General features: G+C 54.6%; 6 protein-coding genes across 6 annotated transcripts; 4 read left to right on the forward strand and 2 right to left on the reverse strand.

Annotated features, from left to right (window-relative positions):
- Nucleotides 1-332: 332 nt before the first annotated feature.
- Nucleotides 333-2,339, forward strand: MONBRDRAFT_9648 (uncharacterized protein; the record flags this gene model as incomplete). Its single annotated transcript, XM_001747272.1, has 1 exon — nucleotides 333-2,339. The coding sequence occupies one exon, from the start codon at nucleotides 333-335 to the stop codon at nucleotides 2,337-2,339; it is 2,007 nt and encodes a 668-aa protein (XP_001747324.1).
- A 379-nt stretch (nucleotides 2,340-2,718) lies between these two features.
- On the forward strand, nucleotides 2,719-5,724 carry MONBRDRAFT_9649 (uncharacterized protein; the record flags this gene model as incomplete). Its single annotated transcript, XM_001747273.1, has 5 exons — nucleotides 2,719-2,741; nucleotides 4,164-4,380; nucleotides 4,670-4,737; nucleotides 4,876-5,248; nucleotides 5,563-5,724. 5 exons carry the CDS (start codon nucleotides 2,719-2,721, stop codon nucleotides 5,722-5,724), a joined length of 843 nt encoding a protein of 280 aa, XP_001747325.1.
- Nucleotides 5,725-6,256: 532 nt separating this feature from the next.
- On the reverse strand, nucleotides 6,257-10,480 carry MONBRDRAFT_9650 (uncharacterized protein; the record flags this gene model as incomplete). The annotated part of the gene is made up of 5 exons (XM_001747369.1): nucleotides 6,257-7,293; nucleotides 7,454-7,695; nucleotides 9,004-9,238; nucleotides 9,555-9,641; nucleotides 9,763-10,480. 5 exons carry the CDS (start codon nucleotides 10,478-10,480, stop codon nucleotides 6,257-6,259), a joined length of 2,319 nt encoding a protein of 772 aa, XP_001747421.1.
- Nucleotides 10,481-10,909: 429 nt separating this feature from the next.
- Nucleotides 10,910-14,045, reverse strand: MONBRDRAFT_26933 (uncharacterized protein; the record flags this gene model as incomplete). Its single annotated transcript, XM_001747370.1, has 15 exons — nucleotides 10,910-11,189; nucleotides 11,303-11,421; nucleotides 11,514-11,671; nucleotides 11,801-11,837; nucleotides 11,924-12,048; nucleotides 12,169-12,322; nucleotides 12,421-12,495; nucleotides 12,641-12,768; nucleotides 12,842-12,882; nucleotides 12,979-13,079; nucleotides 13,185-13,243; nucleotides 13,337-13,462; nucleotides 13,545-13,586; nucleotides 13,763-13,846; nucleotides 13,940-14,045. 15 exons carry the CDS (start codon nucleotides 14,043-14,045, stop codon nucleotides 10,910-10,912), a joined length of 1,635 nt encoding a protein of 544 aa, XP_001747422.1.
- Nucleotides 14,046-14,734: 689 nt separating this feature from the next.
- Nucleotides 14,735-16,767, forward strand: MONBRDRAFT_33145 (uncharacterized protein). Its single transcript, XM_001747274.1, has 6 exons — nucleotides 14,735-15,001; nucleotides 15,097-15,184; nucleotides 15,293-15,486; nucleotides 15,596-15,656; nucleotides 15,845-16,211; nucleotides 16,349-16,767. Exons 1-6 carry the CDS (start codon nucleotides 14,801-14,803, stop codon nucleotides 16,584-16,586), a joined length of 1,149 nt encoding a protein of 382 aa, XP_001747326.1. The 5' UTR covers nucleotides 14,735-14,800; the 3' UTR covers nucleotides 16,587-16,767.
- A 1,428-nt stretch (nucleotides 16,768-18,195) lies between these two features.
- MONBRDRAFT_33146 (uncharacterized protein) lies at nucleotides 18,196-22,044 on the forward strand. The gene is made up of 16 exons (XM_001747275.1): nucleotides 18,196-18,329; nucleotides 18,428-18,531; nucleotides 18,645-18,981; nucleotides 19,097-19,177; nucleotides 19,262-19,391; nucleotides 19,499-19,601; nucleotides 19,713-19,887; nucleotides 19,990-20,058; nucleotides 20,159-20,302; nucleotides 20,428-20,485; nucleotides 20,581-20,691; nucleotides 20,798-20,851; nucleotides 20,935-21,064; nucleotides 21,172-21,376; nucleotides 21,455-21,544; nucleotides 21,635-22,044. Exons 1-16 carry the CDS (start codon nucleotides 18,261-18,263, stop codon nucleotides 21,776-21,778), a joined length of 2,004 nt encoding a protein of 667 aa, XP_001747327.1. The 5' UTR covers nucleotides 18,196-18,260; the 3' UTR covers nucleotides 21,779-22,044.
- Nucleotides 22,045-22,333: the final 289 nt, after the last annotated feature.

Genomic DNA, 22,333 nt, shown 5'->3' on the forward strand with positions numbered 1-22,333 from the left:
GAAAACAAACGGCATTGAGCGGTCAGCTCGTGCTTATGGGTGCTGGTGCAGCTCAAGCTCAGCGTCAAAGCAAAGGGATCGAGCACCTTGCGACGGCGGCGGCGGCGGCGGGAGGGGGACCGGCTGGACTTTGAAACGGGGCATCTGGTTGGATTTCATCGAGTACAGCACACTTCTTGTCCAACGCACCACGCGACTGGTTCTTGCCAGATTCGCTGCTGACTGCTGCTCTTTCCTCACATCAGGTTCAAGCCAGGGCCTGCTTGGCGTGTTCACGACGGAACGAAACCGTTTACTCCAGCGCACGCCTGCTGGCACTGTGTTCCAGAGCCATGGCTGCACTTTCTTCTTGCGCCTCCACCGAGGTAGTAGTGGATGTGACGACCACCACGACCCGAGTCACGACGACGCCCGCTTCAGCTCTACCAACGGCCTCGATCAAGCCCACCGGCGCTGACAGCACGGCCCACGCCGCTTCCGGTGCCACCGCTGACATGACACGAAGCTCTGGGGTTTTGAGGCCCGTCACCGAGACGGCCCGCCCCACGCTGTACCGGCTTGCTGCTAGCGTCAGTTCGGGGCTGGAATTTGCCGTCAAGCTGGAGCTCGAGGCCCGCTTGCCAGGTCGCTTCTTTGATTATCAGGCTTCGCAATCGTACGTCAAGTTTAGCGTACGGCCCGAGGACTTGCCCGTGGCCACTGCCCTTTTGACTGTTGAGCGCCTCTCCGCCGTCGTCTGCGATCAGCCCATCAAGTCCTATGCCGGGCATCTCATCACCCAGAAACAGATTGTGGACATGATCATTCACAGCGAACACTGGGCCCATCTGCCTCGCCTTTGTCACGATGCCAACTTGCTGCTGGAGGAACAGGCTGGCCTTGTGGACGCCGTCACTGCGCAGCGCCGCCGTGCGGCTTTTCACCCCTTACAGAAGAAACGCATCACGGTGGGCGCGCGCAAGCGCGGGCGTGCAACGCGGCACATTTCGGAAATCGGCCTCAACACGGCGCTGGCGGGGGCCATCCGTCAGCATATCCCGACCTGGCAACCCGTGCGTAGCGAGCACGATTACACTCTTTTTGTGCGCCTGGGTAACAATCGCGTACTCGCCGCCATCAACCTCCACGCTACGCGCCTGAGTCAGCGCACCGACGTGGTTGAGGAGGGCCTACGCGCCGGCGTCGGTGTCACCATGGCCCTTTTGGCGCGCTTGGAGCCGGGCGACATTGTGGTTGATCCCATGGCTGGCCGGGGCAGTCTTCTTGCCGAAGCGGCTCGCATGTTTCCAGACGCCCATTACCTCGGCATGGACATGACCAACAACCAACTTCGCCGCATGGCCCAGAATTTTCACGTCAGTCGCAGTGGGGCGTCCTTTGACGTTCTTACGGCCAGTGTCACGGCCAATCCCTGCCTGAGGCCCGGCAGCGTCGATGCCATCCTTTGCGATCTTCCCTATGGCCGCATGTACGGTAGCCAGGAGGCGAATCGCGAGCTGTACCCACGTGCTCTGGCCACCATGGCCTCCCTCCTGCGCAAGGGCGGCCGCGCCGTCTTCATCACTGCCAAAGACCAACAGATTCTACTTGAGGAGTCGGCGTCCACGGGCTTTCACGCGTATTGGCCGGCCAGCCCGGCAGTGTCCCCGTTGACCTTTGCCCTGACTTCGCGCTACAACATCGGCCTCGGTTCGCTCTCCGCGTGCATCTCCGTTTTTAGCTACGGTGATGCCCCTGCCCCCGACATTGCCGGCTCTGTTCCTCAGCCTCTCGCCGAAAAGGCTACTCTCAAAGCCCAGCGTCGGGAAGAACGCAAGATGGAGCGGCGTGTGGCCCGTCAAGCCCTGCCTCAGAGTGATGCAAGTGACGGCGCTGAGCCCAAGCCGACGCATGTGCACCACCACACTGCTGGTGTCGCCACCACCAACAACGACGACAACAACAACAACAACAACAACAACAATAATAATAACAACAACAACGTGGCCTCGTCCGAGTCGGAAACCACTCTGACGGAATCCGACTCCAACAAGGAAGGAGACGAGGAGGACGAGGAAGAGGAGACTGGCGGGGCGCGACAGCCCTTGCCTGTGATCGTGGCCGGTGCTCGTCGGGGTCACCGGGTCCAAGCCAAGCGCTCCATCGTCGTGATGGAGCGCACCGTGTCTGCCTCGGCCACCACAGTGGCACAGGCAACTAGCTTTGTTCCCATTCCCACCGACGATGGCCGTGCCGTGATCAACTGCTCCCCGCGCTCCGCCTGGACACCGACGCCCACGCCCCCAGCCAAGCGTTCTAAAGCCGCCGACTCGAGCACCTGGTCCTGTATCATCTCATAGTACTTATACCCACCATCAATTGAGTGCCCAATGTCGCGACGTGACAATGCATCAACACGTATAATCCGATGTTCGACTCCGTGTCCGGTGTATCCGAGCCATCCATTCATATGATTTTGATTCATGTTTTTCTCCTTGTTGTTGTCAAGCAAAAAACAAAAAGCCATCACACACACACATAAAGGCAACAAACTCAAATTTTGCCCCAAAAAACCATTTTGATGAGGAAGAGAGAGCGAGAGAGAGAGAGAGGGATCGCTATCAACATCCGGTCCCGAAGGCCCGAGGCTTGGCAGAAGACGACTGACTGTCAAGTGGTCAAGTTGTGGATGGGCGTGCGGGCAGCCTGGGGTGGGAAGCAAAGCAAAGCGCCAGCATCATGAGTGAGGACAGCAAGCGCAAGTGAGTGCCGCTGGTGGAACATCGGGCTTCGTGTGCAGGCAGTGCCAACGCCCTGGACAGCTGCGTGGGGTGCTGCGTGTGACTCTTGACCAACGTGCTCAATGGGAGTGCGGGGATGCATGTCTGCGCTTTCACAGGCTACCGACACAGCCGGGCCGAGAGAAGAGCAGCACCAAGGCAGACCTGTGGAAGCTAGCACTCAAGCAAAAGGACCAGGACAAATCGGCACAAGCAGGTCTGTCTTGCAAAAGCGCCAATCTGGGTTGGAAAGACGCTTCCGCGTCGTCCCGTGCCAGGCTCACGTTTGGCCCGCGCCCGCGCAATCAATAGAATCTCGTACCATGCTGGTCGTGGGTGCAGCCCAGTCGGTAAGACCAAGAATACCGGTCTCCTGCCACCCACACCTTGGGCACTGACTCACTGCTCGCATCCTGTCCGATGCCCGACTGACTGACTGACTGCGTGCGCAACAGGGCAAATCTTCCTTGATCCTTCGCTTCTTGGATCGGTGTGTTTGATCGAATCAAGACCCACGATCGCATCCTTGACATGTCTTTATGAGCCATGCCAGATGCTTCCCCGCTGATGTCTGTTGGCCTTTGATTGGTGATGGGGCGGCAACCCATTTTCCTAGAGCTAGCGAGCAGCCCAAACCCACCATTGCGTTGGAATATACGTTTGGTCGCCGCGGTCGAGGGCACGAGCTGGTAGGCAGCCCCTCTGCCTGCGCTGTGCCTGGCACCTAGCATCGCTTGCCGACTGCACGCTAGCCTGTTCTCATTCCATGCCTCTTGAAACATCGTATGCAGGCCAAGGACATTGCCCACATTTGGGAACTGGGTGGCGGCACTGCGCTTAAAGATTTGATCGACATGCCCATCAGTGTATTCACCGTCAAGTGCGCTCCTTTGCATTTCAGCTCTCTTGATCAACGCAGCTATATTGTGCTTGTTCTCTTTGATTTTTATCTTCTGACGCTCGCTGGCCTTTCATGCTATGCTACCAATCACAGGAGCTTGAGCATCGTTGTTGTGGTTGACCTCGCAAAACCAGAGACCATCTGGCTCACCCTCGATTCTTTCTTTACAGCGGTATGTCAATGAATAACCCAAGCCGAACACGCTGCCACCTGTCTCGACCTGGCTATGTGGAAGTATATAAGCCAGTTCCAGTTCTTGAAGAACTGTCCTGTTCTTACGCCGCGGTCTCTTTCTTTTTGGGTCCCCTTTTGCCAGCTTCACACTCGCCTCAAGAAAGTGTTGGGCGACTTGGAGAGCAAAGATTCAAAGTATGAACCAGCTGTTGTCGCCCGGCTCGGGCTTGAGTTTTGCCAAAACACAGGGCAGCCCTTCGCGCCAAATATCCCTCAAAACTCACACCAAGCACCATCTTTTGGCTGATTTTTTCCCCTTGCCCGTCAAGAATTCCTGCCTATCTGCGCAAAAAAGCGCAGGTCAAGTACGGCGACGATCACCCAGTAAGGACGCGTTCAGCCAGGCGCACCTTTGAGTCGAATGTTTGGTTACATCTCATGGTGTTGGCCGCCCGTCTCTGTCACATGAACGTACAGGATGCTGCCTTGCTACAACTATTACCCGTGCCTGTGACCATCGTTGGCAACAAATATGATGTGTATCGGGTACGCAAAAGCTTGCTTGCTCGTGGCGCTCGTGGCGCGTGCCTGCACGCTCCCGGCATTCAAGCTTGTTGGGACATTTTGACCACAGCTTGGGGCTGCTCACCGCTGGATAGGATTTTGATTCCAACCTGCGAAAAAACGTCAACAAATGCCTTCGTTTCCTGGCCCATACCCACGGTGCTTCGGTCCTCTACACCAATCAACAGGTCTGCCTCTGAGAGCTAAATACGAACACCTACCATTGATTGAGCCTGAGCCAAAGTCATGACACAAAACTCTTGTCTCATAGGATGAAAGCCTTCTGAACCGCTGTCGAGCCATGTGGGCGCACCACGTCTTCAAGATTCCCTACACCTCGTCAGTGACATGTGCCGTGGCTTGAAAGTGACTGATTCTGACATACCTTTTTTGCCAGATGAAACGCAAGGGCATTGCTTCACACATCTCTTCCTGCCTCATGCTCGTCTGTTCTTCCCCACTGCGCTCTGCCCATAGAAAAACGGCCTCGTTCGATCACAACAAGCCGTTGATCATCTCTGCTGGTGCCGATTCCTTTGGCAGCATCGGTGTGGCCCGCAAGCCTTTGCATCCCGATGATCAACACACTTATCTTTGCGACTACCCTTGCCCCCAACAAGCTTGCTCATGTGACGTGACGCCACATCGACATGGATGTGTAGGTGCCCCCCCTTTGGATGCTGAGCATGCCGTATCCGCCCGCACCCCGCAGGCCATGTGGCAAGCCGTGTTCCAGCAAGCAGTGCCTAAAGCTCCGAAGACAGACGTACAAGCGGCCGTGGATGATCCAGCTGCCCACCAAGACTTTAAGGAACCTTCAATTGACGCTGCCCGTGCGCGCAAGGATGAGGTAAGCGCGCTATTTTCAACCGCTAGGCATTCACTCGCCCACCAGCAGCCCTCCACCATTACTTGTAAAATTCACTGGCCCTCGTTACATGCCAACAACCAGGAACTGCAACGCTTTCGCCGCCACCTGGAGCGAAAACAACGTGAAACTCGATAGCCGCTCAGCGGCTGACTGCTCGTTAAGTCAGCATTATTACCCATAGCCCCCTCATGATCAAAGCCACATTGTCATCGTCATCGTCATCATTCCTGCCATGCCCAACTGCCAAATCCACCTTGAATTGCAGTCCTTCCACCCTGGCCATGGCTGTGTAGCTCAGACCTGAAAACGGTGTATCAGCCCAGCTGTCATGCCACACCATTGACTTGGCCCGAACCAGCCAGACCAACCAGACCAAAGAAACTAAAAGCGCTCGTCAAGACAAAGCGTCGTGCAATTGTAACGCCAACCGAAAGTATTCATCGGTTCGCTCGTAGCTGATGCCAAGTTTTACAACCGTGCATGAAGTCGAGAGCCGTGTATAGGAAGGTGCGGGAACATGAGATATTACGTCCCCTCTCTGTTCTCCGGCCCTGCCCTGCCTACGCCTCCCACCCCAATTGAGACATACACGCACACAGAGCACATCCAGACTCACCAATTCGTGGGCTGCATAGAAAAACTTGCAGCAAGGCATTTCGCCGTTAAGATGCTTCAAAAACAAAAAGGCACCTTGCAGTGCCAAGAGGAAATATAAGAGGAGGTGCCCTTGTCCAAGCCCAAGCCCAAACCCCAGCCCTTGACCTTGGTGATCCAAAGGCCACCCGTGCACCTGTTTCGCACAGCAGCGTGATACATATCCCCAAATGTCCTTCAGCAAATTGATGGTCAGCTCACAGATTGTCATGAATCGACGGGCTCGCGCATGCCTTTTAAATTGCTCGTGTTGCTTGGTGACATGATGAAGACGCAAGAAAAACTAACACGTACACGGCAACGAACGACAAGCAAAAAATATCAGACAAACATTCAGGCATCAATCTCATCAAGTCCTTTCAGCAGTCGCTGCACCAATGCGACCATAGCAACTCGCATCCGAGGTAGAGTGTCTACGAGAATACGATGTCTCTCACGGGCCTCCATACTCCGCAGCCGAGTATTGCCTTGGTCGTCTGTCACAGACGTTTTCAGCATCTCTGGCCTGATGTGACAGACAGGAATGCCTTCGCGGTGGGAAATTGCAGAGAGCTGGTTGGCATCTTCGATCCAACCTAGCACCCCAAGGTTTGTCTGGTACCACTCGCAATGCTTGTCTTGTCCTTCAAAATCAACTGACCCCAACGTGCCAATCAGGCCAAGGATGCGTTGCTTCAGCCGGTCATACCAAAAGTGGGCATTCCGCGTCATCCCGCCAACGACGTGTGCGCGTTGGTATCGCGTGATGACACAGCCCAAAAACTTTGGTCCACTTGGCCGCATGAGATCTGGACGGTATCTTTCTGCAATCTCGATTTCTTGCTGAAGCCATTCGTTCCAGTTTGGCTCTTCGGCTTCAAAAAGATTCAGCAACCGACGCAATTTCCTTTCGTCATCCATAGGACCCCGCTCTGCTTCTTCCCGCGCGCGGCCTTGAAACAGCGAAGTGACAACGCTCAGAGCTTCGCAAGAAAAGAGGTCAGTCAAGCAAGGGGTAATGATGGCGTGGGCAGACATGGCGCACAAACGCGTAAAAGCGTCCAAGCTTGGGGCAAGGTCCAACACAATTGTGTCGATGTTGTAGTACCATGCCGTCATCTGGAGAACATTGCGTGGTGTGCAAAATTTGTCTGCTCGCGACGCGCCTCCTTCGCTTTTCAAGATGCTCGCAGCAAACTTGCTGACTTGCAACGCGCCAGGGAGCAGAAATAGAGCCTTGCTCCGTTTCGCGTTATCTTTTGTCACGGTGGAAAATGGGCGCTCTTCCCTCTGGCTTGACAAGGGAATGTTCACAACCTGGGCTGGCAGCAACCTGACATCTCGGATGTCGCACATTGTAGGGGCAAACGCAAGAAACAGGCTGTTTCGCCCTGTGAAGCCCGGATACCTTAAGCCGGGCGTGTTGAAGCTGGTTTGTGACAAATACCACGCTAGATCTTCGTGATTGTTGGGATGTAAGCACTTGCAAGTGTGTGTCAATAGCAAATCTGTCAAGCTATGCTGGGGGGTCAGCATCGACCAGCAGCACACGCTTGCCTTGCTCAGCCAGCTCCCAGCCCAACGCCATGGAAGATGTAGTTTTGCCGATGCCTCCCTTGTAGTTGAAGTTGGCGATGATCTTGACTTTGTGCTCTCGATACTCGTTCTCCATGGATTCAAGAACTTCAGACCTTTGATTTTGTCTCTCTTGGACCATCTGGTCTTGGATCGATGGCATGGGCATCGCCAGTGGATGGTCGCCATCTCCGGTCACAATGTCGACCTGATCTGCTCTGGGTGAGAGGAAAGGTGATGCAGCCATCGTTGCGGGGACCAGTGGGAAGAAACTGCGAGTGCTTGTTGGCACAGTTGTGGGAGTTGTTGAGTTCGTTTGAATCGCACGAATTGAAAAAACACACGTGAATTAATTCAAAAGTTGGCTGTGAATTGCACAACTCATGTGTATGAATTCGAAAGTCGGACTGCTTTTGACGTGCATTCAAAGAAAGTCTGTGTTGTATTTCGAGGCACAAAATATCTTGTCCTTTTGTGATCAGCACGAAAGCTCACTCCACATAACATTGCGCGGAGACCTTAAAGACGCCAGAAGTGGTTTTCTATCCTGGAAACAACCCTTCGTCGGAGTTGTTCAGCAAAGCACGATCACGAGCGTCGTCACAAAAAAAAAAAAAAGAATTCAACAGGATTGTCGCAAATTGCTCAATCTTAGTTTCAGCGAAGCAGATGGTCATCAGGATGCAGCACGGCCTGTCGACGGCGATGAACTGTAGACATTTGAACATGATTGGCGCAAGTCGCAGTCCTGGAGCCCAATCTCTTTGGCAGCATCGGTGTGGAGCGCAGACCTTCACATCCCACGCTTAACGCATACATCTTTGCGGGTCCCACCCAGTCGGCCCTTACTCTTAAGGCATGGTCATGTGCCACCAAATTGAACGCTCAACTGCAATCAAATTGCCAACTGTCCTTCTGATTCAAGACAAAGCGTCGTGTAGTTGGAGCGCGAACCGAAAGTATTCATCGGGTCGCTCGTAGCTGATGGCAAGTTCTACAACCATGAATGTAGTCGAGAGCCGTGTAAAAGACGATGCGGGAACATGAGATATCACCGTTCTCCGGCCTTGCCCGTCTACGCCCCCCACCCCAATTCACACACACACACACACACACACACAGCACATTCAGACTCACCCTGTTCCGGTTCGTGGACTGCATGAAAGTACTTGCAGCAAGCAACCTAAAGCATCCCGTTGTTGAGACGTACTTCAAAAACAAAAAAAACAAAAACTTGCAGCGGCGCAGCAGCATAGCATCCTCCTCATTCAGGGCAGTGCTGGCTGTACCTTGGGATTTCCGTCTCGAGATGCTTGCAAGGCCTGTTCTGCAAGCAAGCATTGTTTAGGCGTGGGCTTTGGCCCCAGACCCTCCTGTCCACCCCAAGGCAGTGTTCATGCGGTGGTGAGCAGAAGGACAAGCGTGTGCGAGAGGAAATATAAGGAAGGAGTCCTCGCCCTTGCCCTTGCCCTTGCCCTTGCCCTTGCCCTTGCCCTTGCCTGACACGATATGCATGTAAAAGCTACCGTACATGGAGTGCTTGCTTGAGTTGCTGGGCGTCTGCAGAGCGGAAGGGACACCCCTCTCCCTGCAAGACATCGCTGCAACTTTGAGGCGAGTGATCAATGCGCGACCCTTCTAGCCCGTAAAGGTGACGGATGCTGTACGCGTAACGCTTGCGGGCCACTGCAGCAGCACCCATAGCTTGCCGATACTCGCTGGTGAAGAGTTCGACGCTTTCCGTCACACACAAACCGGCCCCTAGATGACACACAGGTTTGGACCTGATTCTGCGACTCACTATGCATCTGTAGCTCTCATGCCAATAGCACCACCTGGCGATCTAATCTGTACCTTTAAGAAAAAGAACAAAAAGGACACGATCATGGTGCTTGAGGTGGTGGTGCGTACGCAGAAGGGTGTGACATCGCCGAGCGCACAAGGGCATGCAAAATGCTGCCGCGTCCACTTGATTTGCTCTCAGCGGCGGAGTATCTGCGAAGCCCCGCCATACAAGGTTGTCAGAAGCTGTATCAGCAACGGCGCAATTGAAGCTACGGTGGCGTGAATGGCTCACCATCCACCTGCAGCGATACTTCGGGAATGGTATAGGCAGACCATAGGCCTTGAATCCAATCCAGAACCTCCACCACACGCTCCTCGTCTATTTTGCGGTGATGGAGGGTCACAACAGATCAAATGTGAGCATGTACGACAAAGAGTGCAAGGCAAGCCAACCTTAACCCATTTGCAGAGCCTGGACATTTTTTTTCATTTATATTCACCTTGAAGGATTTGCGCGCGGGCACGCGCAAATACGTGCAGCTCTTGGCGGAGGGTACGCTCAGCAGCCTCGATGAGCACGACGGGAACTTGGTCGATACTCATGATAACCCGCCCGCCATGAACATACGCATTGGGGCGCATACAGCGCAAAAAGGCCAGCCCTTGCTCAAAGGGGACGCTTATTTTTTCAGACGTGGGCTCGTTTCGATGCCAGTACGCGTGCAGGGCCTGCCAAGCTCGTGTGCCAGATTCATCCAACATGTCCACATCAGAACTCTCGAGTCGTATCTTGACTCTCGTGTGAGCTGCAAATTGCTGAAGACGTGCGAGTGTCGGCTCTAGCCGTAGACGTCGCACAGCCAACAAGGCCTCCCTTTGCACCAGGCTTCGCCGCCACTCAGAGGGACCGGTGAGCAAGGCCAGCGCAACAAGGGCTGAGCTGCAGCGATCGAGCAAGGGTGGAGCAGAACCGTTGCACATGTCGACGGCCAGCAAACGCGAAGCAGATGGCAGCAATCGAGCTGGTGCTGCCTTGTCAATACAACTCCCACCCTTCTTGGGCCATGGAGGAATGTCGGCGACATGGAAAGCCTCTGCGCTGTCGACGTGACTGTACTCGCTCAAAGCCCGCAGCGCCTGCACTCGAGCCGTAACGGCCAGCACAAGCTCGTCCAACGACAAGGAGCCAGCCACCCCGTCCCTCAGCAAGCTCAACATCCTCCGCGATCACCAAGGCATCAAAACAGCCTCCCATCAACCCCCGCTGCCCCCGCTGCCACGCTGCCCTGAGTGAGCCAACGGCTCGTCGTCTGCTGTTCTCATCATCCAAAAAAAAAAAAAAAAAAAAAAAAGTATTTTACAAAATGCAGCCAAACGCTCTCAGCTCTATTTTTCTTTTTTTTTTTTTTTCGGAGCTTTCTATGGCGGCGATGGCTGAATTGTCGTCCTGCAGAGAGATGAACTCGTTTTTCTGGCGCATCGCTAATGGTATATCGAATGGGAGCATCCTATCCTACCCTATCACAAGGGCTTTGGTGTTAGTCACTCTTCTGAGACAATAACGTCGAGGGTACATCATAATAAGTACGCAAAGAGAGGTGATTCGACCACTTGGGTAACGCAAATGCCATGAATTCTTGAGCTCTACTACTTGTTGGCAAACTGGTACTTGCGCAAGTGGAGGGCCACGAGCACGGGTTCATCTGGAATGACGGGCCCTTGCTTCCGGGACTTGGGAAGCCGATCGCGGGCGGCCTGTGATAAAGGCTCATCTAGGCGGACCTTGAACTTGCCGGATTGTCCAAACGCCCCCTCAATCATCCCCGTGTCTCCCGTGGAGAGTGTGATCGGCTTGTAGGCAAACTTATTCATGTCTGTTTCCTTGGTGAACATGTCCCGGCAGACAAGCGTGTAATCGTCATGGACCCTGTGGTAATTTCATGACGGTGTTAACGAGGTGACAAGCCAGGGGTTAGCACCTTTGCTGAGGGCGCCGTGTCGTGTATGCGTGTGCAAGACTTTGAGCAGGTGCAAACTGACCGCTCGACTGTGCCCTCGCGCACGCGGTCTCGGTAGACGCGGATCGAGGGTAGCCAGGAAGTACGGGGATCGGCCTCGGACGTGATGGCGTGCAGTCGCCCATGAAATGCTAGCCGGCACTGGGTTCCGGTCATAAAAGTGCACGGTGTCTGTGAGATGAGAATTGGTGACAGGCGCATTCCGTGGCCAAGCCAAGGTGGGATGGACGTACGGCAGACGCGTCGTGCTGGGCATCAAGCCGGGAGCCGATGACCAGGCTTGTGGGGCTGCACATCACGGGCGTGGCAAACTCTAGCACGGCATACTGCTGGCAGGTCTCGTCCGTGTCCAGCTCGTCACAAAAAGCATACTCAGTGTCAAAATCCAAGGCTGAGAACCAAAAGTGAGTCAGGCCATCAAGGGCCCACAAAATTAGAAATGCAACGGCAAGACGCCGTCTGTTGTTCGTGGCGCGGCAGGCGGGCTGCGGTCAGGGGCGCAGCTCAGAGTTGTACGTACCACCTTCGGGTAGCGGCCCATCCAACTCGTATTTCGGCTAAGTGGGGGGTTGTGGCAGCATGATATTATGTGGCGCAATGAGCGAGGGCCGATATTGCGGCGTCCAGCGGCAGCACGGCAAACCTGAGTCGATTTGAAGAAGAGGACGGTGGCGAGAAGTGTATGGTGGCCCACTGAAACGTGGATCTTGGTTCGAGACGAGAGGGCTTGCTTATAGAACCGGATACGCCGGACCGCTGCAACCGCCGCTATTGACATTGCACGAAAGAGCATCGGTGACGCATATGTCTGGCTGGCGCAACAGCCTTTGAGCAAACAAAAGAAAGGGGGAGATATATGGATTCAAAAAAAAAAAAAGTCTTGCGCACCTGTGACGGCCCGCATGCTACCGGGAGCTGCCAAGATGCCTCGCTCCATGCTACTGGCATCAAACTGTGTCACGCAAATGCCCAGACGGTCACCTTGGACGGCCGAGGTCACTGGCCGCTTGAACATCTGCATCGATTTGACTTTGCGTTGAACCTAAGGAGGCAATATGGGCCAGCAGTACTATGCTCAAACGCTCGTGCAATGGCAACAGCAAGCAAGGGAGGGCCGAGCCACGATTGGCGAATGAGTACCTGCAAGTGAGGCACTTCAATCATGTCGTCTACTTTGACACGACCTCGGGTAATAGTGCCCGTCAACACGGTTCCCTGATGAAATCATGGAAGGGGTGCGAGGAATATCAACCTTAGATTCACCGTCAACACGAACACAGCACCGGGCTGGCTTTGTGAAGGGCCATATTTTGCCACTATCAAGGACACGCTAAGCATGATGATGATGATGATGATGTACCTGGCCCTTGATGGGAAAGCAATGGTCGACGGCAAACTGAAAGGGTCCATCCACTTGGCGGGCGGGGCGGGGCAGGGCCTGGACGAGCTGGTCCATCAGGTTCTCAATGCCTTGCGGTGAGCCCGAGCCTGGTGCACAATTGGGATTGGGGTGAGGAGAGGGAGCCCACGATTGCGTCTGCCAGCCTGACACCAGACGCACCAGGATTGGCGGCCACTGTGATCATGGGTGGGTTCTTGAAGCTATGATCGTTGCAGTGTTGTGCGGCAGCATGAGATGTGGAGGCTGGATAAGGGGGCAGGTAGTGCGTGCGAGGACTCGAGCTCCGCTTCACAAACCGGGTCTGAGCAAATGTTTTGGCAAGACGAAGCTTCATCTTTTCGATTTGTTTCTCACGATCGCCCTCGGGCAGCATGTCGACCTTGTTGATGACCACCACCTAACCACAAGCGCAAGGGGAGGTGCCGAGCGATCAAGAACACTCTCTGTAAGGGCAGCGACAGCCCAAAAATGTTAACCCTGATCCAACACCCGGGCGACGTACCAGGCGGTCGCAGGTGATCTCGCCAATGATAAGGCATTCGGCGGTTTGCGTTTGAATGCCTACCGTACATGGAATTCGAAGAGGAGGGCGTTGTCGTGCGTCAGCAGCAGCGATGGCGCCGTTGAGTGAAAACAACACACAGCACATGGTACCTTTCTGAACATCAATGACGAGCATCATCAAGTCGATGATTTGAGCGCCGCCAATAATGGTTTTGATGAGCGATGCATGGCCGGGGCAATCAACCAGCGTGACTTGCAGCAGCTCCTTGCCCGGAACTGTGGCCACGCAGAGGTGAGAGGGGTGCGTCGTAGGGTCAAACGTGCCGTGAAGAGCAGCAGACTAAGGGAGCGCGTGTACCTTGCAAATGGGCGGGTAGGGGGAGCATGAACGATGAAAATCCTAGGGGAACCATTGAGGTTTGGGAAAACAGCGACGAGCCAAAGTGTGAGCAGACAAGTCACCCACCCTGAGCCTTGGTTGTTGGCCTGGCGCATAGGTTCTTCACAAACGCGGTCTGGCGTGCAGTCCAGCGCAAACAGACGAGTGCAAGGCAGGGGTCGAAACATGTGACATACCCAAGTCCAAGGTGATGCCGCGGGCTTTGCTCTGTGGATTTTTGTCAAAGGCAGCCGTGGAGGCGACGGTGCTGAGCGCTTTGGCTTTTCAAAGAGGCGATGACAAGACGGAGTGAGGACAGCTTGCGTCAGATGTAGCTCAGCAAATCAAATGACAAAGCCATATCCTTCTCGTACCAAGCGAAGTCTTCCCGCTATCCACATGACCCAAGACACCGACGTTGAGATTCAAGATGGCCCCGGGATCCACCCCGGCCGTCTCTGTCGCCGCCGCCGCCGCCATGTCTCTCGCAAAATTTGCGGACACCCGGCAACAATAATCTGACAATAAATTGTCAGCAAAACACCACACGAGCCAACCTGTCCTTTTTGTCATCCATCGTCATTGTCATGGTTTCTCCCGTGGTTTCGTGTCATGTTGTGACAAGTTTTTCTTCTTTCCTTTGTGTGTGTGTGTGTGTGTGTGTGTGTGGTGTCATTTCGAATAATACTGATGCATCACATCACCATGACCCTCCCTTAACACCTGAACACCTTCTTCTCTCAGTCCCGAAGTTTTATTGCGACATTGCGTACACGGCTGCCTCTGCCTTAGGGAGACTGCTACTGAATACACCTCCCCCCGCCATGCCTGCCTGCTGTGGGCTGGCGCAGCTCCCTGGCTGGGGATGTGGCTTTGCTCATTGAGCATCATCACGACGCAGTCTGGAAGGAGCTGGTCCAATCAGTCGGGGAGGGTTGTCTGCCAGAGCAGATCGCCTCGTGCTCGGCAGCAGGACTGACTGAGCCCTGTGGGCAGACACAGTGGTGGATAGGGGGAGAACCGGACGCAGCTGCAGATTTTCCGTACACACCGTGTCGTGAGAGCCTGGTTGGTTCCACCTCATCAATTCCTTCTCCGCTGCTCCTTGGCTACCTCGTGGTCCAAGGTGCAGGATGGCGCTTCAAGGACGCATTTTTCAACAGCTTGGTCGAGTCCGAATCAAGAGCCACCTGTCGCTTGCTACTGCTCTTCGCCACCTGCACTTGACTTCAGCCATGGCTGCCACTACGCCCTATCCAACTCTGCTGTCAGAGGTCAAGGTCGGCGACCTGACCCTGAAGAACCGCGTTGCCATGTCGGCCATGACACGTGCACGCAGCATCGGCCGCATCCCCAATGACCTCAACCGCGACTACTACGCACAGCGCGCCAGCGCCGGCCTGATCGTGACTGAGGGCATCCCTGTCACGGAGCGCGTGAGTGCCGCTGCCATGACCGCACTCTGAACCATATCAGTCCTTCCCCGTGGCACTCGTTTGCTCACCATGTGTGCGGATCATGCGTGTATCAGGGAGCCGGCTGGATCGATGTGCCGGGCCTTTACACCCAGGAACAGACCGAGGGCTGGAAGAAGGTCGTCGATGCCGTTCATGCCAAGGGTAAGCAGGGCTCTTCTTGCTTTTTTTTTTTCAATTTTTTTTTTTTTTGAGCCACGCTTTCTGTTGCCATTTCTTCAACTCATGGACATGGGCACTCGATATGTGCAGGTGGCGTCATCTTTGCGCAGCTGTGGCACATGGGCCGCCAGGCCCACAGCTCCTTCTTTAATGGCGAGCTGCCCTTTGGGCCCTCTCCCATTGCCATCGTGTCGGAGCGCGGCGTCAACACGGCCGACGGCTCGCACGCTCCTTACGAGGTGCCGCACGAGATGACCGTGGATGAAATCAAGGCCACTGTTCAGGTGGGTCGAGTTCACTACACTTTTATGCGGCTCAAATTCACAGCGTTGCCGCGCATGGTACATGGCACGAACCTCACCATCAGTTGCCACTTAAACTCGACACCAACAGGAGTACAAGAAGGCCGCGGCCAATGCCAAGGCCGCTGGCTTTGATGGCATCGAGCTTCACGGTATGTTTGTTACTCGTGGCCCCTGCCACCAGTGCCTTTTTTTTCGTGCGTGTGTGTGTGTGTGTTTGTGTGTGATGAGGGACGGCCAACGGTGTGCCCATTGTTGGATCAAAGTGCCGCTGTCATTCTTTGGTCGTGCTTGCCTCACGTTGGGCGGCCTACCTTGCGCTACCCCTCTCCATCATCAGGTGCCAATGGTTACTTGATTGACGAGTTTTTGCAGTCTTGCTCCAACACCCGCACGGACGAATATGGTGGCAGCGTGGAGAAGCGCTTCCGCTTCCTGAATGAGATCCTTCAGGCCGTGCTCGAGGTCTACCCCAAGGAGCGCGTTGGTGTGCGCATTAGCCCCAACGGCAACTTTGGTGGTATGGGCTCGGATGACTTCCGCGAGACCTTCCTGTACGTGGCTGAGCAAGTGGGCAAGTACGAGGTGGCCTATCTGCAGGTCCTCGATGGTTTGGGCTTTGGTTTCCACGAGAAGGGCGAGCCCCTGAAGTTGACGGAGATCCGCCCTCTCTTGCCCAAGGCCACTGCTCTCTTTGGCAACGTCGGGTACGTTTATGGTTCTGGTCTCTCCAGTGTCTCCCGTCTCTTCTGCCAAGACTAGCCACATCTCAGTCCCGGCAATCATTCGTTTGACTCACTTTTCGTTTTCCTTGCCTTTCTTTTGTTTCTCTTGGTGCGCGCAGCTACACGGCCGAGACCGCAGAAGAGACGCTGGCCGCCGGTCATGCCGATGTCATTGCTTTTGGCCGTCCTTACCTGGGTAATCCAGACCTGGTGGAGCGTTTTGCCAACCAATGGCCTCTGGCTGATGGGCCGGAGCACGGCGCCTGGTTTAGCCCCGATATGCCCGACCGCACCAAGTACAACTCTAGCTGGGGCTACTCGGATCAGCCCACGTACCAGGAGCAGGTCAAGGCCTAAGCCCGCTGTTCAAGGGCTGTGCTGCGTAGCGCTGTTTATGGCGCGATCTTGCCCCCTCCTCGCGAGCCACCACCTCAATGTGAGAGAGGGACTTGACATGTGGGCCCTACATACACACACCCGCCTGGCGCTTCTCTTCCTCTTCTATACGATGATTTAAAAAATTGATTCTAAGAGCATCAGTCTTCTTCCACCCATGACTTTATGGCTTTGCCTTTTGGCGCGATGTGATGATGGCTCCCAGACTGCGCCGAGATTAGCAGACTACGGAAGACTGCAGAAGACTGAGCCAAGCCAAACTGTCAGGCTGGACATGGTGCATGTTTGTCAACGTGTGCATGCCGTCAGGTGTTGGTAGCACACGTGTGGCTCAATCAATCATCACGTGTGATAAAACCATAAGACACTCAAGCCAACAGCGTCATCCATGTGTAGCTGGACACCAGTACTATGTGTGGTAACCCCGTAGACCAAGTAGATTTATCTGACATCCTCACCAATTGTGTGAGGGCTTGCGCCATCCCAAGTGACCACGCCATCACATAGAGCGTAGAATATGCCACACCACTATCGTCGATGGCAGTGGCAGCGGCAGCGGCAGTGGCAGTGGCAGTGGTAGTGGCAGTGGCAGTGGCAGTGGCAGTGGTAGTGGCAGTGGCAGTGATTGAGGGGTAGTGGTGGCGCGGTGGCAGTGTGTCTGTGTGCTGTGGTCCATCAGTTGATTCAAGTAGGAGAGGGAGGAGAGAGAGAGAGAGAGGGAAGCGAGAAAGATGCGATCTCACCCTCTCTCTCTCTCTCCAAAAGCTCACCCATCTCAACATGGGAAAAAAAAAAAGTCTTGTTGATGTAATAACATGGAGTAAAAGGGCAGCGGGTGAGGGGGGCGAACAAGGTGCAGCCTTAGCTACGACGTAAGAACAGTGGAAAGAAGAGGGAGGGGAGAAGGGGGAGAGCGAGGTAGCGTGCACGGGGTGAAAGCGACGGCCCCATCATTCATGATGAAGCGCCACATCACCAGCCAGGAGGAGCGCAAGTCCACACACACACACACATTCCCTTTAGTTGGATCAGTGGACAAACGTGTGCTGACGCTTTCGATCTACGTTTGGCTCTGGTGTTTTCTTCATCTTTGATGATATCTCTGATTTGGCTTTATCCACGCGTTGCGGTGACATCGTCAGCATACCGTGTCTCTGTGATTTTACCTCTAGCTAGTGATGTCTCTGATTTTCTTCTTGAGGTTTCTTTTTCTTCTTCTTCTTCTTCTCTCTGCTGTCATTGAGGTGCGTGCGACCGCGACGACCGCGACGACCGCGATCGCCCCCCTCTCTCTTCCCCTCTCTCTTCCCCCCTTTCTTGGGTTGCTCGGTCATCTGCTTCTCTGCGCATGCTCCTTGCCTTTCTTGTTCGCGTGTTTGATGGGTCAGATCCTGACCCCTCCCCACTCGGTCCACACAAGCACAGATCATTCACAAGCACATTTACATGGGACGCTCTCTCTTGTGATCCGATCTCATTTGCTGCTCACGCCCACCACACACATCCGATCTGCGCACGCCTCTCGCCAAAGTTCTCACCTGGCACCTGGCTTGGGTGGATGATCCCGCTAGTTGAAATTTCTGTGCCTTTGAAGAGCTTGCAATCCTTCTGACGCCGACCCCAAGCGCCGTCATCATGGGTGCCACTGCCTCAACCCAGGCCACAGGCCGTCTCATGAGCACCATCGTTCAACAGCCAACCGCAGTACGTGCGGGCCTCACTGATTTGACCACCGCCAACGCTTGAAACCTCATCACGATCTATGCAACGCGCGCCGGCGCCCGCCTCAAACGTGCGCACAGGATTCCAGCTATGTCGTGCGCCATCGCGATTTTGGCGAGAAGCTCCTGGACCACGCCATCCAGGATCGCCCCGATCTCGACACAGTCTACAAGATCTTTGCTTGGTTTGTGCCACGTCACTGTTTGACCACCCCAGCCCAGAGCTCTCCTTCCTTTCCACTCAAGTATGCCCTCACCCTTGCCGAACCTGCCCGCATCCAACCCATCTCCCTCCCAGGTCTGCCGAGGAGCGCAGCGAGCGTCCTTTCATGGGCACCCGCGCCAAGCTGAGCGATGGTTCGCGTGGTGACTACGAATGGATCACCTATGCCCAGGCCATTGATCGTGTGGATACCGTGGGCAACGCTCTTGTAGCCGCAGGTGTCAAGGCAAACGACGCCGTTGGCGTCTTCTCCATCAACCGCGAGGAATGGGTGACCACCCTCCTCGCCATTCAGCGCGCCGGCAGCGTCTGCGTTCCCCTCTATGACACCCTTGGTGCCGAGGCCGTCAACTACATTGTCAAGGATGCCAAGATCGAGACTGTTCTTGTCTCGGGTGACAACTTTGACAAGGTACACACGCCGGGCCCCTCTCCTTCTTTTTCTCGCTTGGTGCAGCCACTAAGAACCCCCCCATCTCTTGATACCACTGTCGTCCTTCTCACCCCGCCCCGCCACCATTGACTAGCTGATGGAGAACATCAAGGATTGCGATGCTGTCCACACTGTCGTCTGTTTTGATACCATTTCCGATCAGCAGCGCAAGGATGTATGTCCCATACCCCGTTGCTTGCTAATAGCGAGCTGGCGATAGAGTGCAAGGGGTGGTCTCATCTCAAAGCATGCCTGGTAGGCCGAGGGACACGATCTGAAGCTTTATACCTTTGAAGAATTCTGCACCCTTGGTCGCCAAAACAAGGTGGCCCCCACCGAGCGCAAACCGGAAGACCTCATGTACAACATGTACACGTCGGGCACGACTGGTCGGTGCTCCGCCCACATGCCCCAAACCTTGCTACCAACCAGTCTTTCTCCTTTTCCGGTCGGTCATCATGATCACAATCATGATTGTTCACGCTTGCTTTCTCAGGCAACCCCAAGGGTGTCCTGCTCAGCCAGCGCAACTTTCTCAGTACTGTCGGCTCGCTCTTTGCCATTGGTGTTGACATCAACGAGAACGACGTCTACCTCAGGTCGCCAAGCAGCCTCTTTCCCGCCCCGCAGCCGCCTCCCACACCCCTCCCGGCTGCGATATCCGGCAAGATGCTGTGCTAACCCACTTGATCTCGTTCCTTGCGCAATAGCTATCTGCCCCTGGCACATTGCTTTGAGGCCCTTGTGGTTATGGGCTGCATCTGTGCTGGTGCCTCGCTTGGTTTTTACCAGGGCAACGTGCGCCTCCTCACCGACGACATCGCGGCCCTGCGCCCAACCATCTTTGTTGGCGTGCCTCGCGTGTACAGCCGCATCTATGACAAGGTGCTCGACTCGCTTTCGGACAGACTTGTTCCCCTGCCCAAGTATCAATCTGCTCGAGGCGCACTCACGCCATCAACGCGATGCCATGTCTGAAATCTATAGATCCAGCAAACTATCGAGGGCTCGAGCACCCTCAAGCAGCTTATTTTCAAAACAGCCTACGATTATCAAGTATGTGCACAACGAGCACTTGCAACAAGAATAGCCAAACCCCGTTCAATCCGCTCACGAGCCTGGGCCCTGGTCTGTCCCCCTGTCGCGCCCCCCGCAGTTGGCCCATGTCAACGCGGGCACCCGCAGCGGCTTTTGGGACGCGCTCGTTTTCAACAAGATCAAGGAACGCCTTGGCGGCCGTATTCGCATCATGGCTACTGGCGCTGCGCCCATGCCTGCGCACATCATGGACTTTTTGAAGGTTTGTCTTTGTCACAATTTTCCGGAAATCCCCGAAATCCTCAAAACTTGCCAGGGCGTCTCAATGACGATTCATCACACTCACAACGCACGCAATGGCTATGGGGTGGGTTGCGGCGCCTTCAGGTTGCCTTTGGCTGTGCCGTGTTCCAGGGCTACGGCATGACTGAAAACGCGGCTGGTGGTATGTTTCCGATCGGCCTTCCAAAGAGGGGATACTCACGGTCTTCCCTCGTGCTCTTCTTCAAACCTCTCACTCTTACTGTCACGCGCTCGTAGCCGTGGTCACTCCCGTGGATTACATCAACAACGCCGGCAAGGTCGGCGAGCCTCTGCCGGCCTGCGAAGTCAAGCTGGCTGATGTGCCAGAGATGAACTACCTCCATTCGGGTACGTGATCGTTGGTCATCGTACCTACGCTTACCAAGGGTAGCATGCCACGCATTCGACTTCCATATTACTTGGCTCATATACACTCACCTCGTGATGAAAATAGACACACCCTACCCACGTGGTGAGGTTTGCATCCGTGGCCACAACGTGTTCCGTGGTACGTATTGAGTGTCGTGCTCAGTATCACGCGACTGGCTCCCAGCTTTGAGCCTAGCCCTCATGATCCACTCCATGGCACAGGCTATCACAATCTGCCCGATAAGACCAAGGAGGCCCTTGATGAGGATGGCTGGCTGCACACGGGTGATATCGGCCAGTTCCTTGAGGACGGTGCTCTCCAGATCATTGATCGCAAGAAGAATATTTTCAAGTCAGTTGTCAATCTGCTTGCTCCCTCACGAGATGATCTTCAATTAGCCTTGCAACAAGCATATGAGCAAAACGCAGGTCTCACTTTGCAATGCATCTCCTTGACAGGCTGGCCCAGGGTGAGTACGTGGCTGCTGAAGAGCTCGAAGGCATCTTCAAGAAGTGCAAATACGTAGGCCAGATCTGGATTTACGGCAACAGCTTCCATACGACTTTGATTGCTGTCATCGTGCCCGACCCCGATACGATCATGCCGTGGTGCAAGGAACAGGGCATTCAGGGTGACTTTGCCACTGCCACCAAGGATGAGCGCGTCAGTTGGCCCGCCCATCAATTCCTTGTCTGGCGTGTGGTTGTCAAGCAGCCCTCACGCCGCATGTTGTGCTCGCAGGTCAACAAGCTTTTCCTCGAAGACATTCGCCGCATCGCAAAGGCAGACAAGGTGGCCAGCTTTAAAGTCCCACAGGACATTATCGTCGAGGTAGGAACACGGTCCACTGTTCCGCGCCAGTTTCGCCTTTGGAAGCTGTTTGTCTCACCAAGAACGTTCTTGGGCTCTGCAAATATCCAGAGTGAGATTAACGAGCTGAACCAGGGCTTCTCCACCGAGAACGACTGCTTGACGCCCACCTTCAAGCTGCGTCGCCCTCAGCTCAAGAAGCGCTATGAGAAGCAAATCGACGCCATTTATATCAAGCGTGATGGGTGCAAGTGAGCCCGTTTTCACGCCTATCAGGCCACCACATACCTCCCATCAGCCAAAAGGTCGATTTTTTGGACACAGCACAACAAACGATTTGGGTGGAAGGCTGATATTGCTTTCGCCAGCTTGGCCGGTTTTTTTTTACGGTGCTACCCCTGGTTCCGTTCCAATTTGCCAAGGTTTTTTTTTCTTTTCTTTCTCTTCATAGTTGGTTTCTCGTGACTTGCGTTTTCGTTCTTCGCTTTGATGTCTGAATGACAAATTCAGTTTTGTCTTTGGTCGAATTTTCGAATTTTCTAGTCTTTCCTGTGCGCTATTTTTTAATGAGTAGATACCTCAAAAACAAGTACAATTGGTTGGTGTTATCATTCGGTAGCAAGTGGGCACGTCATCAATGATGACCACCGGTTACAGAGGGAGAAAAAAAGTAAACGACTAGAGCAGACCTGTCACCCGAAAAGGGGGAAGAGCGTGTGACGGGCTGCTCGAGAGCAGAACCGCTCTTCCTTGCACCCAATGGGAACAGGAGGTACCTTTTTTTTATAAGCGCATGGCGCATTTCGAAAA

Source organism: Monosiga brevicollis, genomic scaffold (assembly GCF_000002865.3).
Source record: "Monosiga brevicollis MX1 MONBRscaffold_16 genomic scaffold, whole genome shotgun sequence".
Lineage (NCBI taxonomy): Eukaryota > Choanoflagellata > Craspedida > Salpingoecidae > Monosiga > Monosiga brevicollis.

Coding starts and splice junctions, on each gene's coding strand:
- MONBRDRAFT_33145 (XM_001747274.1), top strand. CDS start 14,801: ATGGCTGCCACTACGCCCTATCCAACTCTGCTGTCAGAGGTCAAGGTC. Junction 15,657..15,844: donor TGATGGCATCGAGCTTCACG/GTATGTTTGTTA, acceptor CTCCATCATCAG/GTGCCAATGGTTACTTGATT. Junction 16,212..16,348: donor GCTCTCTTTGGCAACGTCGG/GTACGTTTATGG, acceptor TGGTGCGCGCAG/CTACACGGCCGAGACCGCAG.
- MONBRDRAFT_33146 (XM_001747275.1), top strand. CDS start 18,261: ATGGGTGCCACTGCCTCAACCCAGGCCACAGGCCGTCTCATGAGCACC. Junction 19,602..19,712: donor GAGAACGACGTCTACCTCAG/GTCGCCAAGCAG, acceptor CTTGCGCAATAG/CTATCTGCCCCTGGCACATT. Junction 21,377..21,454: donor CTGCCACCAAGGATGAGCGC/GTCAGTTGGCCC, acceptor TTGTGCTCGCAG/GTCAACAAGCTTTTCCTCGA.